This window comes from Parus major, chromosome 23, assembly GCF_001522545.3.
Source record: "Parus major isolate Abel chromosome 23, Parus_major1.1, whole genome shotgun sequence".
NCBI lineage: Eukaryota > Metazoa > Chordata > Aves > Passeriformes > Paridae > Parus > Parus major.
In genome coordinates this window covers 4,406,648-4,421,224 of record NC_031791.1, presented here as the reverse complement: position 1 = coordinate 4,421,224, position 14,577 = coordinate 4,406,648, and the positions used below count along the sequence as shown (strand labels likewise).

The 14,577-nt window shown below is 45.4% G+C and overlaps 1 protein-coding gene across 2 annotated transcripts in view; it reads left to right on the top strand.

Moving 5' to 3' along the window:
* The window catches only part of LUZP1 (leucine zipper protein 1), a 29,999-nt gene that overhangs the window by 13,353 nt on the left and 2,069 nt on the right, over nucleotides 1-14,577 (top strand). For both annotated transcript variants that reach the window (XM_015649260.3, XM_019008883.2), the window contains exons 2-3: nucleotides 7,141-10,401; nucleotides 13,927-14,091. In XM_015649260.3, coding sequence (XP_015504746.1) covers nucleotides 7,249-10,401; nucleotides 13,927-14,091 — 3,318 coding nt within the window. In that variant the 5' untranslated portion in view covers nucleotides 7,141-7,248. The remainder of the gene's footprint in view (nucleotides 1-7,140; nucleotides 10,402-13,926; nucleotides 14,092-14,577) is intronic.

Here is a 14,577-nt window from a genome sequence, read left to right as displayed (position 1 = left end):
GAGTGATGTTACTGACCCAGCCTTCAGCACAAGCATGACAGAAGAAGGTGGAGGGAATAGCGTTGTGCTTGAAAGGTAAGATTTATGGTGGCCAGATGAAGAGGGTAGAAGAGCAAGTACAGGAGTCAAGCTTGTTAAAGTGACAGTGTAGAAGATAAGTCTGAGAAGGGCTTTTATTGTATGCTAAATATCTGGGAATAATGTAAATTTGAGAAGTACAAAAGATGCAGGAGAGAAGAAAAGGAACAGAGGAGAAAGCACTGTAGGTCCAGCTGAGGTGCCTGTCTCCTCAGCATCCTAGCTGTACCAGTAGCCCAAACCAGATGTTGGGGAAGAACATGAAAATAATGAATATGTGTTTCTCTATTGGCTGCTTCCAGGGACGTCCTGAGACATAGAGCTTTGGGTTTTTCACATTCAGTAATCTTTGACATACTATTTAATTCATTTTTCTAACAACTTTCTGAATCTTGCTTGCTCTGAATCTCCCCTGAATCTTTTCAGTTAGTCTGGGGCTTTCAGCTAGCCCAGGGGTGGCTTAGCTACCTTCATGCTAGCACGTATTTTGGGACTGAAATGATGGTGAGAGCCATGGCCCCTGAAGTCCTTTTAAAGCTGAGCTTGATGGAGATGGGATGGAGGGTGAAGGAGATGGGAGACTTCTGTGTCCAGTAATTATTACAAAAGCACCACTGAGCTGGGGCTGCTTTTCCCATGCCATCTGCAGGACGCTGCCAAGTTTGTGACTCGCTGAAGAGATGCCTGTATAGTGTTTGTGAAATCAAATGTGACAGTAAAATCTGCTTCTGAGGACAGTACAAGTGGCAGCATGGGAAGAAATAAAACATCTTTCTCAGCTTTGATTCCAGTGCAGGATGGCACATAGGAGTAGCATGCTGAGGGGCTCTTGAAGTATCTGTCCATTTCTGATCAAGAGCTTCAGAGTGTGGGTAACATCTTCCTTGCCATGGGGCTCCCAGGCAAGGATACCACTAGCAGCCCTCTCTTTGGCACTGGTGCAGGTTAATACTGTTCTGTATTGCTGCAAGGAGGGTGCTGCACCTGGTCAACAAATGCTCAGACCTGCTTTCAGTGAGCCCTTCCAGTGTGAGTCAAGCAGTGATTTCAAAGGGGAGCCAAAGGAGAGTGGCTTTGTAGAGGGAAGCAAAATCTCTGCTGTGCACATAAAGCACAACTGCTCAAACCCCAGTGAGCATCTGCTGTGAGCAGCTGTGGGTGGCTTTATGCTCTGCTGCTTTTGCATTGGCCCTGCCAGCTCCATGTAGGGCAACTTATTTTATATTGCAAGAAGAGCAGAGCTGAGTTCAGTGGGTGATTGGAGTTTTGACGTAGGGTCAGTGTGACTCAGTGATGTGCCAGATCCTCTCTGGCATCTGCAGAGCCTGCTGCAGTGTCTCACACTGCTGTGATGCTATTTGGTGTCATAATTTGAGTTTCCTTGAAGGTTGTGGTCATTGTGGTTCTCATTATTTCACATCTCTAGTCTCATATTAGTCAATAGTCAATCCACTTCCAGATTACTGAGCCTTTTTCTGACTTTTAGAATTTCCTCTCCCACTAGATGCAGCCATTTCTGAGACAATTCATCCCTCAAAATTTGTGCATCCCCAAAAGTCACTTGGCATTTTGCCTTTGTGTTCAGTGGGGCTAGGGAGCCCCTGTTGTCTTCCTGTGTAAGCAAATACATCATCTGCCTCCTCAGCTGTCCCAGGAGGTTGTTAGAAGCCTGCAAGTGGCATGCAGGGTTGATGTCACATGGGGGACTTGAGCTCTTGTTCAGTCTATCTTGTTTTATACCCTTTTTCTTTTCTTGAGTGTTTTTCTCACGACTGTGTGTCATTGTGTCAAGAACCAGGTGCTGGAAAGAGCTTGCAAAAGGCAAAAATCATATTAAGAAAAACTCTCCTTCCTTCTCCTTTTAACTGATTGAAGGCTCTGGCCACATTATTGCCATTTGCTGCAATTTGTGACACCTGTGTCCTTTTTCTGTATAGATGGTAGAGAAATTTTACTTTACAAATGAAGAATGACATGCTGGACTCCTCCCAGCCTATTTCACCTTGGGGCAGGGAAGAAGAGTCCCACTGGATGCTCTCACCACACTGAGTTGTGACACAGCATGATTCATAATCAGCATTACAGTATGTGAGCGTGACATGTTCACACTCCTTTGCATGCGTATGCAACACCAGAAACCTTTTAATTAAAACTGCAGGTGTATGTGCACATGGGGCAGAATCCAACCAACACATCTAACCTATACTTCAGGAGGATAGTTTCATCAGCTTCTCCTAGCATTGTGTTCAATCAAAAACACAGTTCCCTGGGATATTCTGAGTAATAGTTTAGCAGAAAATAGAATGGGGGGGAATCTAAGTTCACCCCAGCGTTTGGGGAAGTGGAGGGAGTAGTATCAGATATATGCTCCATCCATAAAGGCATGGAGAATAGCCCTGCTCTGCTCCTCACCTGAAACTGGGCCACCTGTCAGCTAAGGAATGCAAACCTCAGCCTGTGTGGTTTCACAACACACAGGATCCCAAGGACTCAAACTCAAATGAGGCAAATTGGGTTTTTTATTCTCTGATTATAGCTGTGCTTGAATCTATTGATTTTCCATTGCCTTTGATGAGTGCTGCTCTCCAGAGTCTATGGGAAACCCTGGCAGCTTCAAGAGCAAACAAATAAATTAGTGAAAATAGATTGCAGACTGAGCCATTAATAATTCTCATTTGTCTTTAGGATTGGGTAAAGCCAAATGTATCATATATGCTATGATGATGGGTGTGTGGCAGACAGCAGTGCCATCACTGGGAGCTTAGGCTCACCCAACCACAGTGAGGGACATTGCATTATCAGTATAAAAGTGCAACCAAAAAGATTTAAAAACCCAAAGATTAAATGCAAAATATGTTTGTGAGAAATATCAGTGTCTCCTAGTACTCGACAGACGTGTGTGGCAGCTGGCTGCATTTTTATTTTGGCATAAGAGAGGGCACAGTAGGAGTCGGTTCCAACAGTTATTTTCCCACATGAGTGTTTTGGGGACGTCCTGAAATCAAGAGCAGTGGGTGCTTGTGGGATTCAACCCAACAACCAAATAAAAAAAAAATCAGGAAAATGATGTGTAAGGTGAGGTGCTTCTGTGCATCTGGAGAGGAACAGCATCACCAGCCTAAGGAACTCTGGCAGAGATGATGTGAGTAGGTTTCAGGTAGTAGTCATTGAATTGCTGAAATAGGTGATTCCTATCTCCCAATTCATCGAGTGTTTAGCTAATGCAAATGTTGCTAGCTGGAGGTTTTTTCCCCTCTGTTCACAGCTCTGAACTGACTGTATGTGTTTTGTGCATGCAAGATAAAGTAGTTCCAGGGGAAGTTAAATCCAATGATTCTGCTAAAGAAATGTTTTCATAAAATTATCGATAATGAGCAAAAGTAAGTGTGCAGAAAAAATTGAATTTAAAAACATGAAGGGTAATTGAGAGTTATGACTTCAGTAAATGTCTTGAACACTGAATTCTCACAGCTGTTTTACAGGATGCCGTAGCCACCTAAAGCCATGCAGAGTCAGAAGAGCCCTCTAAGGCAGTCTGTCTTAAACAGTGGGAGCAGGCAACTGATAATGCTAAATATAAATGCAGTTAGGCGATATGCACACTTGTTGAGGAAGATCAGAAAACCCAATGATCAATCTGTGGGGAAAAGTAGAATCGGAATGAGTAATTTAGATAGTGAATCCTGTTAATTTCCTGCAGTTTGGTACTATGTTACTGCTTTGAATTGGTTAAAATTTGTGAAATTGGGGTTTGACTTCATGTGCTCTGATAAAGAACATTTTAGATCAGATAAAACATTTTTTTCCCTGTATGTAGTTACTGGCCACATATCTTGTTTTGATATTTTACTTGAGTAACAGGTAGCTGGAGACTCCAGGCTTCCTACATGTCTCATTTAAAGAACATTCTTTCAAGAACTCAAATCCAAAGGGATGCTATTGCTCCTCTTGGCTTAATGCAGGACTACCCTTGTTGTTGAGGTGAAATCCGGTCTTCTAAAGAGCAAAGAAGCACACCTGACTGCTTTTCTGAGCTTTTTCCAAAACTTTCCTCAGCTTTTAGTTCATGTTCTTGATGCATGGCTCCTGGAGAAAGAGTGGCATCATTCCTGGGGGAGACAGCTGCCATCCAGGTTCCTGAGCCCATGCCTGGGCTCCCTTTGTTGTCAGTGGGGAAGAGTTCTCCTCCTGTGGCAATCCTGTTTCCCTGCCAAGGTTAGGTGAAGACAGCTGAGCATCTTTTTTTGACTCTAGAAAACTCTAGAGCTAAGCAAAGTGAGATGCATCAGTCTTGGGTGTGTAAATAAACACATACAAAATGTCATTCCTACTGTTGTATTTCTATTCAGTATTTCCTCTGGTACAGCCAAAAGGAGCTGTCCCTGAGCTGCAGGAGTACATCAGCTGCTATCATCCTCTTTTCTTCCTGTGGCGTTTTGTGTTTCAGTTTGGCTTTTTGTTTGGTTTTGGGTGGTTTTTTTTGTTGTTGTTGTTTTGGTTTTTTGTTTGTGTGTGGTTTTTTGGTGGTTTAAGTGCTGGTTTTTTTGTTTGTTTTGTTTCCGTGGGTTTGGTTTGGCTTTTTGTTGGTTTGGGTATTTGATGGGGTTTTTTTCCAAAAATTTTAAGATAGAGGTAGGCTGAGAACTGCTCACTTTTCCAAAAGAGAGAGAGAAAAATATGAAGTCCATATGTCCATATCAGATTGTTCGGTACATTTACAAACTTTATCAGATTTATTTAACAGCTCCTGTTTAAATATCCACCAACAATATTAATTAGCATTAATAACAGTCCCAGTGTTTGAATCCTGTACCATTCCTTCTGATACTTCAATATCATTGACAGACTGGAGAAGAACAATCAAAAACAGCCAGAGGAGTTCAGGTTGGAAGTCCCCTTGAGTTCTCTGATCCAAGCCTAACTCAAATCATGACTTCAAAGCAGTCACTACCTAAGATAATATTTTATGTTGGCCAAATCCCCTCAATCTTGTAAATGTGCACTTTATTTGTAATACTCATTTGGTCTGGTTCTGTCTCCAAGCACTGGGGTTACTTCTGGCTGTCCCAGGAAGTTAAAGGGCCTCCAGCTAGGAGACTAGAGATCCTTTCTCTTATTGTTTGTAGAAGATGTTGCTTTGCATCTTCTTCTCTTTATTAAACTAACTAGATTGAGCCTCTTTTCTCTCTGGCAGTAAATCATGTCAGCTGGGCAGGTGCTGGCAAGTTCCAGAGCCATTTCTGGTACAACTCTGAATTACCTCCATGAGTAGAGGTCCCACAGCCTGTCTGGACTCTGTGGCAGAGTTAGAGCAATGCCACATCCAGCACCAGCCCTGTGCAGCTCTGCCTCCATCCTGCTCTGGGGAGGAGACAGCTCTCCCTTCCCGGCCAGTAGCTGGTGCTGGGTTAACCATTAACTCCCAGGGACAGGGACAGGCTTTTGTTTTCAGAGCACTGCCAATCTGCTGGCTGTGGCCTTTCCTGTGCCGGTCCCGTGACGTTTCTCGTGGGCTTCTGCTGGGGTCTGAACAGCGTTTCCTGCCTGCAGGCAGCTGCAGTGGGCTCGGGGCATGGACAGCGTGAGGGAAGGTGGTCCAGGAGCAGGACACGGCCGTGGTGGTACGGGAGGGGACAGGCATGTGAGCAAGGCTGGGTGCACTGGATGCCAGGGTTCCTCTCCAGGTTACTGTTTGCAGTGCTCCTTTCAGGGAAGAGCCTGAGAACAAGCACGTGGGATGGTTCCCCCACAGGGAGGGAGGGAGGTCCTCCAGGAGAGGGTCACAGGGTGCCCAGTGTGCACCAGGAGGGTCCCTGTGGTGTGCGTGACAGGTGTCTGTCCACAGCCCCGGTCCCTGCCTGCCTGGAAATGGATCTCTTCCATCCCAGGGGGTTGTGTGAGGTGCTGCTGCCTCCCTGGCTGGCACTGTCTCCTCCTCACACCCTGCTCATCACTTCTTGACACTATGCAATAGGAAACTCCTGCGTCTTTCCTCTGCAGAGAGGTCCACAAAAATTCTGGAGGTCAAGTCCTGTTCCAAGGCAGACTGCCTGAGCTTCAGGTGCAGATCAGAGAGCTGCAGTCACCATATCTCCACTCAGGTTTGCAGCAGCCCTCGCATGCTTTGGGCCGTGCCTCAGGCCCAGGACAGCACGGTGCTAATGCCGAGTGCCAGAGGGGGACTTCAGATCCTCCCAGCAGCCATTCTGGTCTGCCCAGGGGCCCCTTCCTGCTCCTCCCTCAAAGCACAGAGGGGCTGCTTAAAAAACACCCTGCCAGCTCTGAGCTGGAAGAGTTCACATTGAGTGTGCTGATGTGTTCTAATTGCTGCTCATGCTCAGCAGTAGCAAGGGGAGGCAGAAGCAACTGCTCATCTCCTGGGTGGGTGAGTGGGTGGCAGCTGAGGGCAACAACAGCTTTTGAAATGGGAGGGAGAAACTTGAAACTCTGCTGGTAGAGTGTCCTTGGGATGTGACAACAGCCCAGGTGAGGATTTCTGCTGAGCAGCCTGAGATGCCAGAGAAATATTGGCAGTGTCAAATGGCAGCAGCTCCCAATCCCTTCTATCCCCCTGTGAGGGGCTTGCCCCATCCTCAGTGGTTACCATATGGCTGGGGTTTGCCTTTCTCTAATTCTGTTTATGGTTCTTGAATCTTCATCACTGAATCTTCAGGAGAGGTGCTGGAAAGAGAGGTGTCTGCTGCATGTGCAGCACCTGAGTCCTGCATGGGTGTGACCCTCTGCAGCCTGGGATCTCACCCGTGAGCAGCTGCACTGACTGTGAGCAGGGGGTGAAGATCCACTGGTGATGCACAAACCACCTGTGCAGAGCAGCAGAGGAGAACCCTTCCTGACCTTGGCTATGGGAACAGGCTGTTTTTGGAAAAAAAACAAAGTAAACAGACTCTGGCTCTTCTCTGCAATTTCATTTCACCTAATTTAGTACTCAGAAATGTGTTTAATTAAAAACTTATTTATATAAGCATTTATAGCCTAACTTAAACAGTCAGCATGTTTATATTCTGAGCTCTTATATTGATATTGAGCATTTTTTTCTTTCAGGGTGAGATTGCCTCTGCTCAAAGGAACAATAACATACTGGAAATATACAAGGTGTATACCATTCACCCAGACTAAGAAAAGCTTTACTCTAAAAGGAATAAAATAATCATGGCAGAATGTACAGGTTACAAGGAAACCTCAAACCGGCACCTACGCTTCAAATTGCAGAGCCTTAGTCGCCGCCTTGATGAACTGGAGGAAGCAACTAAAAATCTGCAGAAAGCAGAGGATGAATTGCTTGACCTCCAGGACAAAGTTATCCAGGCAGAAGGCAGCAATTCCAGCATGCTGGCTGACATTGAAGCCCTGAGGAAAAGAGTGCTGAAGATTGAAGGCAAGGATGAAGAAATTAGGAAGGCTGAAGAGCTTTGCAGATTAATGAAAGAAAAACTTGAAGAGGAGGAGAGCCTCACTCGAGATCTGAAGTCAGAAATTGAGCTCCTTCAGAGGAGAATGGCAGAGCTGGAGAAGCTGGAGGAGGCTTTCAGCAGGAGCAAGAATGACTGTACACAGCTGTGTCTTAGCCTCAATGAAGAAAAGAACTTGACCAAAAAGATATCTACAGAATTAGAAATACTTAGAGTGAAAGTGAAAGAACTGGAATCATCTGAGGACAGGCTGGATAAAACTGAACAGACCTTAACAGCTGAGTTAGAAAAGCTGAAGTCCTTAGCTCTGAGCTTTATCACAGAAAGAAAACATTTTAACGAAAGAGAAAAGCAAAATGAAAAAATAATCCAGGAGCTAACACAGAAACTAGAACAAAACAATAAACTAAATAGGGCAGATCAAACTAGAAATGCATCCAACTTGCTAGAAAGGTCATCCAACAATCTCCTGGAAAGAAATGATATGAGAATTGAAGATGACTTGACTTCTGCACTGCCCTCTAAGGAGACCAGGAGGAAGGGAAGTGTGGATTACCTGAAACACGTAGAAAATGAAACCAGGAATAAATCAGAAAACCAAAAGAATAAAAATCAGGAAGACAACAAAGTGAAAGATCTCACCCAAGAAATTGAGAAACTTAAAATTCAGATCAAACATTTTGAATCTTTAGAAGAAGAACTTAAAAAAATGAGAGCCAAAAATAATGATCTGCAAGACAGTTACTTAAGTGAGCAGAATAAAAACAAACTCTTAACAGGTCAGCTAGAGGAAATAAAAATGCAAATAAAGAAACAGAAAGATCTGGAGAATGGAGAAGTTGAAAATGAAGATACAAGCTTTTCTAGCAGGGGAAAGCATGACCGACCCAAATACAGAGGTGTCATGACTGATTTGACAGCTGCTAAGCACAAGCCAAGGGAGCTCTCACCGCAGCAGCGCCGGGAAAGAGCACGAAACAGAGACTTCTCTATCAGTAATGACAGCTACAGCCATGGTGGTAAGCAGGTGCCCAGTCCAAGCTTAATGAACAGAAAAGCAGGGAGAGCTTCTGGTGCATCTGCCCTTTCAGACACTGCTGTCACAGATACAAGAAGATTGGAAGAGAAATCTTTAGTTTCCACTATTTCTTCTGGTCAGAAAGAAAGCTCCATCATGCAGAATGAGGGGAAGAGATCCAAAGAGCAGCCATCTGTCCTCAGCCGATATCCTCCTGCTGCACAGGAGCAGAAAGCTTGGAAAGCACCTTCCAAACCTGTTGGTGATACTAGCCTGAGATCCAAGGCTGAAAAGCCATCTCAGGTGCTCCGTGGCAGCTGCCAAAATGGTGCTGACACACGGGATGAAAGGTCAAGCAAAGGAGAATCAATGGGTTCTTTGGCTGAGAAGCTGAAAACAAGTCAGGCTGAAGTCAGTGAGTGCTTGGGGGACACACAGCTCACAAGGGGTAACCACACCTCTTCCAATGGCACAGCCTCAGCATACAGGTACCACGTGTCCTCCAGTGTGTCAGACTCTGCTGGCTCTAAAGTGGAAGCAGCATCTTTTGCTGCATCACACAGACAACCCTCAGAGGGGAGGGCTAAAAGGGTGGCAATCTCCCAGGAAAAAGAAGCTGCTGACACATCACTTGAAAGCGTGAAGCTTTCAATGCTCACAAAGCGTTCCCATCACTCCAGGAGTCAGGAAGACATTCTGCAGATGGTCACAGGTCTTGATAAAGAAGGCACGGAGCAGTCTTCAAGTTCAGCAACTGATCATGTAAATATGGGTTTAAAAACTGACTCCAAAACCATCCAGAGTAACCAGGAAAAACTTAATTCAGATGAAGAATCAGGGAGAAGTAAAAAACCAACCACTCAGTCAGATTTTGAGACAAGAAAGAAAGTCAGTTCCAAGCAGTTCTCCAATTCTAGGGGAGTTTTTAGAGCATCATTTTTTGAAAATGACCAAAAAACTGTGAATGATGAAGACTCTACCAAGTGCATAAAACCATCAGATGCCAGCACTGCAGGATTGAAATCCAGAAGATCCTTCAGCCCTAGAGAAGCTCTGAGATCAAAAGCCATCATTAAACCAGCAATTGTTGAGAAGGATATGAAGGCAATCATGGGAGGGACTGTTTCAGAGCCAGAATCAGAAAAACAGAAGTCTACTTTTAAAACAGTAACAAATAAAATGACAAGCAGCATCACAATCTTTCCTTCTGAGCCAACAGCTCCAAGAACCACTGCAGATATAGCAGCAAAGGAAAGGCATGTTACCACCAGCAACATCAGAGTTGCTTCAAATGAGCCTTCATCATCAATAACAAACAATGTCCCTTCACCCTTTGAGGTCTCAGTTAACAGAAGTGCTGTGAAGTCATCTGAGACAGACAGAAGTGGAGAGGCAGTGCCGAGAAGTAAAGCTGAAACAGTGGTCTCGAGAAGCAGCATTATGCTGAAGACTTCTGAGCTCGTGGAGAAGAACAGTGAGACACCTTTGGAGACAATCAGCTGGAAGAGCCATGGCTCGTCAGAGGCAGGCTCATCCGAAACAAAGCATGTCACTGTGAGAAGTTCCTGGAGAACAAGACAAGGCCTTCATTCCCTGGAGGACTCTCAAACCAAAGCGGAGAAAAGTGCAACTTTCAGTGCCACAAACTTATGTAGGTCCTCAGTGGACCTTTTAGAAGAGGAGGGGAATAGTTCAAAAACAGACTTCATGGAGCAGAGTTCATCAAGGACGAGTGCCACAGCTAATTCCTGGAGTGCCCCTGAACTGGGGTCCCGAAGGACCAAAAGTAATTTAAGTGCATCTGAGCTGCTGACACGCAGGAGCTGTGCAAATGATCCTGCAGCAGCTGCTGCTTGGCAGCGGACCACACCACCTGTAAGTATCCTGCATTCAACTCTTTCAGTTGATGAGGTTTTCCAAGTTGCCTGTTAGTTGTAGGATGCGTGACTTCAAATTCTTACAGCTTATTTCCTAAGTGCTGCCTCTCCCAGCTCCTGCTGTCTTCCTTCAGTGAATTCACAATTCACAGCGCCCACAGCTTTCTCATATGTGAGTTACCAGATTTAGCCTTATTGAAATGAGATCCATCTGCTTGGGTCTTGTAATGCCATATGAATAACTACATAGTAGCATCAGGGAAGACACAGTCACAGCTTAAGTAGGATGTGGTATGCTTTTCAGAGTGACTTTGTGTGGCATTTTAAATTTGGAGTAGCAATGAAAAAACGGTGGAAATGAGCAGATTTGAGTGGAGTTGTGTCCGAGGCAGAGTTGTAGCTCTAATGGCAGCTGTAGAGATGGATGGATGGATAGATAGATCGATAGATCGATCGATTGATCTCTTTCTGGTAAGAGCTTCATGGTTTTCCCACATAAAACCAGACTCTGGTCTGGAAATGCTTCCTGGCCATCTCCTAAACAGATGGATGGTGGTTGGTAACACAAGGCTGCTCCTTCCTTGTTCTGTATCCATATTCTACCTGAAAAGGAGCAAGAGCCACAAGGATAGCTCTTTCCCTGTTCCTTTGACTGGTACCAGTGAGGAGAGTCCCTGGAAGCAGTGACACATGCAGGGAACTGTTCTGGTGAGATGTGCTGGAGCTGCAGGCTCTGGCAGATTTCAGGTGAACTCCCTGGCAGCACGTACCCTTCTGGCCATTAAAGCCCACACTGGTTTGTGCTGCAGCTCCTGCCTCTGCTGTTCATTTAGCACTACTCTGAGCAGGTGCTGCTATTGCCAGTCTGCAGGAAGGAAGCAAGTTGGATAATCTGACAGGGCTGGGGGCAGAGGGAATAGGTTCATAACTGAATGATTTCAGCATTGACAAAGATGAACTGGTGGAGATAGGCAAAGAGTTTTACATTTTCAAACCTTCTCTTGCACTTCTCTGGCTATGAGAAGCACAGAAAAATTTGCACTTAGCTTTGCAGAGAGTCTGTTTCCTGGTGTTAGAAAGTACAGGATGGCCTTCCAGCTACATTTGGAAACTGAGACTACATTGTCTCCCTGGCCAGGGTGGGTCACAGGCAATCTGAACTGCTCATTCATGAAGCCAAGCAGAGCTGATATGATTGAAGTTGTCCTTTTGCATAACAGCAGTTTGTGTGCTTGGGAAATTAGAGATCCATTCCTCGGGTGTACTTTATCCCAGGAGTTTCAATTCATTACACCCACAACCTTACCTCTCACAACTGAGTTCACATGTGGTTGGTTGTGGAGCCCTAAACAGTGGCACTTAAGGATTTCTTTTCAATTTTCCTCCTGCCAGCCCACTCAGGGCTGAATGTAGCTCTGCAGTGCATTCTGCAGGTGCTCTCTGGGTTGCTGTCAGATCAAATTTGCCAGCTGTGCAGTGTATCCTCACAGCAGCTGAGGTGGACATGACAGAGCACCTGATCTCTGCCTGGTCAACCCAAATATATCCAGAATTAGCTGGCTTCCAACCTTGCCACATGGTTAGTTCACACAGAACTGAGCTCAGGATCTCTCTGCATCATTCTTTGCAATAAAATCACCCCTGGCGCCACATAGTTACAAACCTGACTTCTTGGTCATAGACTGTGTACTTTTAATTTGTAAATGAGGAGTATGAAGTTAACCTGAAAGACTGCAGATACTCAATTATACTAGATATATCAAATTGTATGCAACTTAAATTGTTGCATATGCCCTTGGGAAAAAACCCTTTGAGGAGTATCTTCAGGCTTATAATGTGCCTCATATCAAAGCAGCTTCTTTCTGCTGGGATCTGTGTTTCAGTTAAAGATGTAGCTATTTTCTCTGGCAGAAGGCTGGGCACTGAGCTGTACTATGGAGGTATCACTGTCACTCTTTCCAGCTCCACTTTCTACAGTCTGACATTGCCTTAAGAATCTTACGTGGGAAATGTGGGATCTGTGCTGTTTTTGCCAAAATCTTTCTATCTTCCACTGTAACCTCCCTTTGTGTATTGCTGATGTGGGCAAGTGTCTCCAATGAAGCTACAGTAGGCATCAACTCTGTAATGCAGCTTTGGGACATCTTTGTAAATGCTGCTTTGGGAGCTGCAGGGAGCAGGAGCTGCTGATGGATGAGTGGGTGCTGCAGCCTGGGGACCAGCTCCCTCTGCTGCTGGCAGCCAGCCTTCTGCGGCTGCCTAAAGACCTGAGGCAATGCAAGACCTCGAGCAGTCAGGGTTTGTGTTTCACAGAGCCAAGTCTGTATTCCTCTGGTGTGATGCTGAATGAAAATTAGTGCAAATGTGCTGGCAGGCAGGGAGCAGATGAGCAGCAGCAATGTCAGATGAATGCATGGTTTTCTTGTGCCTCTGACATTAATATGACCAGAGCTGGGGGCTGTCTGCTACATGAATTTGCCAAAATTCTGAAGGCAGGCTTCAAGAGAAGCCATCACCACCACTTCTGATGGTAGAAGTGCATCTGCTGGAAAAGTCTCTCAGGCAGTGCCCAGGGATATGCTGCCTCTTGCCCTTTCTCTCCTCTGCTTTGGGGACTAACGTACAGGGCAGGTGTAGGTGCAGATGTACACCATATCTGTAGTGGGTTGATCCTGGCTGGATGCCAGGCTCTCACCAAAGCCTCTCTCTATCACTCCCCTCCATAACTGGACAGGAGAGAGAAAACAGAATGAAAGGTTCTTGAGTGAGATAAAGGCAGGGAGAGATCACCCACAGATCACTGTTGCAAGATGGACTTGACCTGGTGAAATTAATTTAATTTATTACCAGCTCTGGCTCCTGGAACTCTTGCCTCACCTTGGCATCTGCAGAGCTATTCCTTTCACATGTTCTCACTTTGCTCTTCTCCCTGGCCACAATCACTTCTGTGCAATAACTTTTTTTCCTTCTTACTATGTTATCCCAGAGATGCTGCTACCTTCTCTGATGGTCTTGGCCTTGGCCAGTGGCAGGTCCATCCCAGAGCCAGCTGGCATTGGGGACATTGAGGGACATGGAGGAAGTTTCTAGAAGCTTCTCACAGAAGCCACCCTGGTAGCTCTTCCCATCCCCTACCAAAACCTTGCCATGCAAACCCAGTTACAGGATCTATCACCATTCACTGCCCCTGACTCCACACAGGCTCTTATTTAAGCAGCCAGCCACACCACGTCAGTGGTTTCATCTTTCCTTGAACCTCAGTAGTTTTGTCCAAGGGATCCGTTCTGTTTTGTGACTGTGCACTCATAACTTGGGTTAAAATTACTGGATGGTTCTTGAGAAAAAAATCTTTACAAAATAGCACATAAATGAGGCCATGTCAGAGCTGGCCTGGTGATTTCCCTCCTTGCTAAAGGGACTCAAGCCCACACCTTACACTGCAAACCTGGGATTAGGACTCCCCTGCCATTCCAGACCCTTCATACACCCTGGGTTCCAACCCTTTTTATTTTCCTTTATACAGGATGAAAGCAAGGATTTTGTGTCCAGTTCCAGAAGGAAGCAGTATGGCTCTTCTGAGTACCTCCTGCAGGCTGACACTCTGGGGAAAAGGATAGCCACCAGGGTGGAGCTGCAGGACCCTGAATCCAGCTCCCCTGCACCACCAGGGCTCCAAGGAGAGGAGCAGGTATGTGGGACAAGAAGTCAATAATTAATCTGAACTGACCTGCCAGTAATCTAACTCAGAGAAATTGTCCAAAAAGTCTCCACTCTTGTAGGAGAAATCAAGTCTGAAGTTAGCACTCCCAGGGCTACTCCCAGTGGCTGCTGTATTTTGTGTTTTAAACTTGTTTCAGCAAGCTTTTTATGGCTAAGAATATTCTCTGAGGACTGAGTGGCAGTGCATGTAGTCATCCTCTAGTACATGAATCAATTAGGGATGGAAAAAAACATTTGGAGAGACAAAAGCAGAGTCCCTGCCTCAGCTGGCAGCTGTACTACTGGAGTGTTTCTCTGCTGCTACACCCTTGCTGCTCTGCCACCTAAAACACATCTTTCTGGACTCACAAAGGAGTAGAAAATGGCCTACATTATAGTCATGATGACTTATTGCTTGAAAAATTAAAATAAATGTGTATTTCAGCCTCTTCACAGGGGCATCCTTCTGACAATA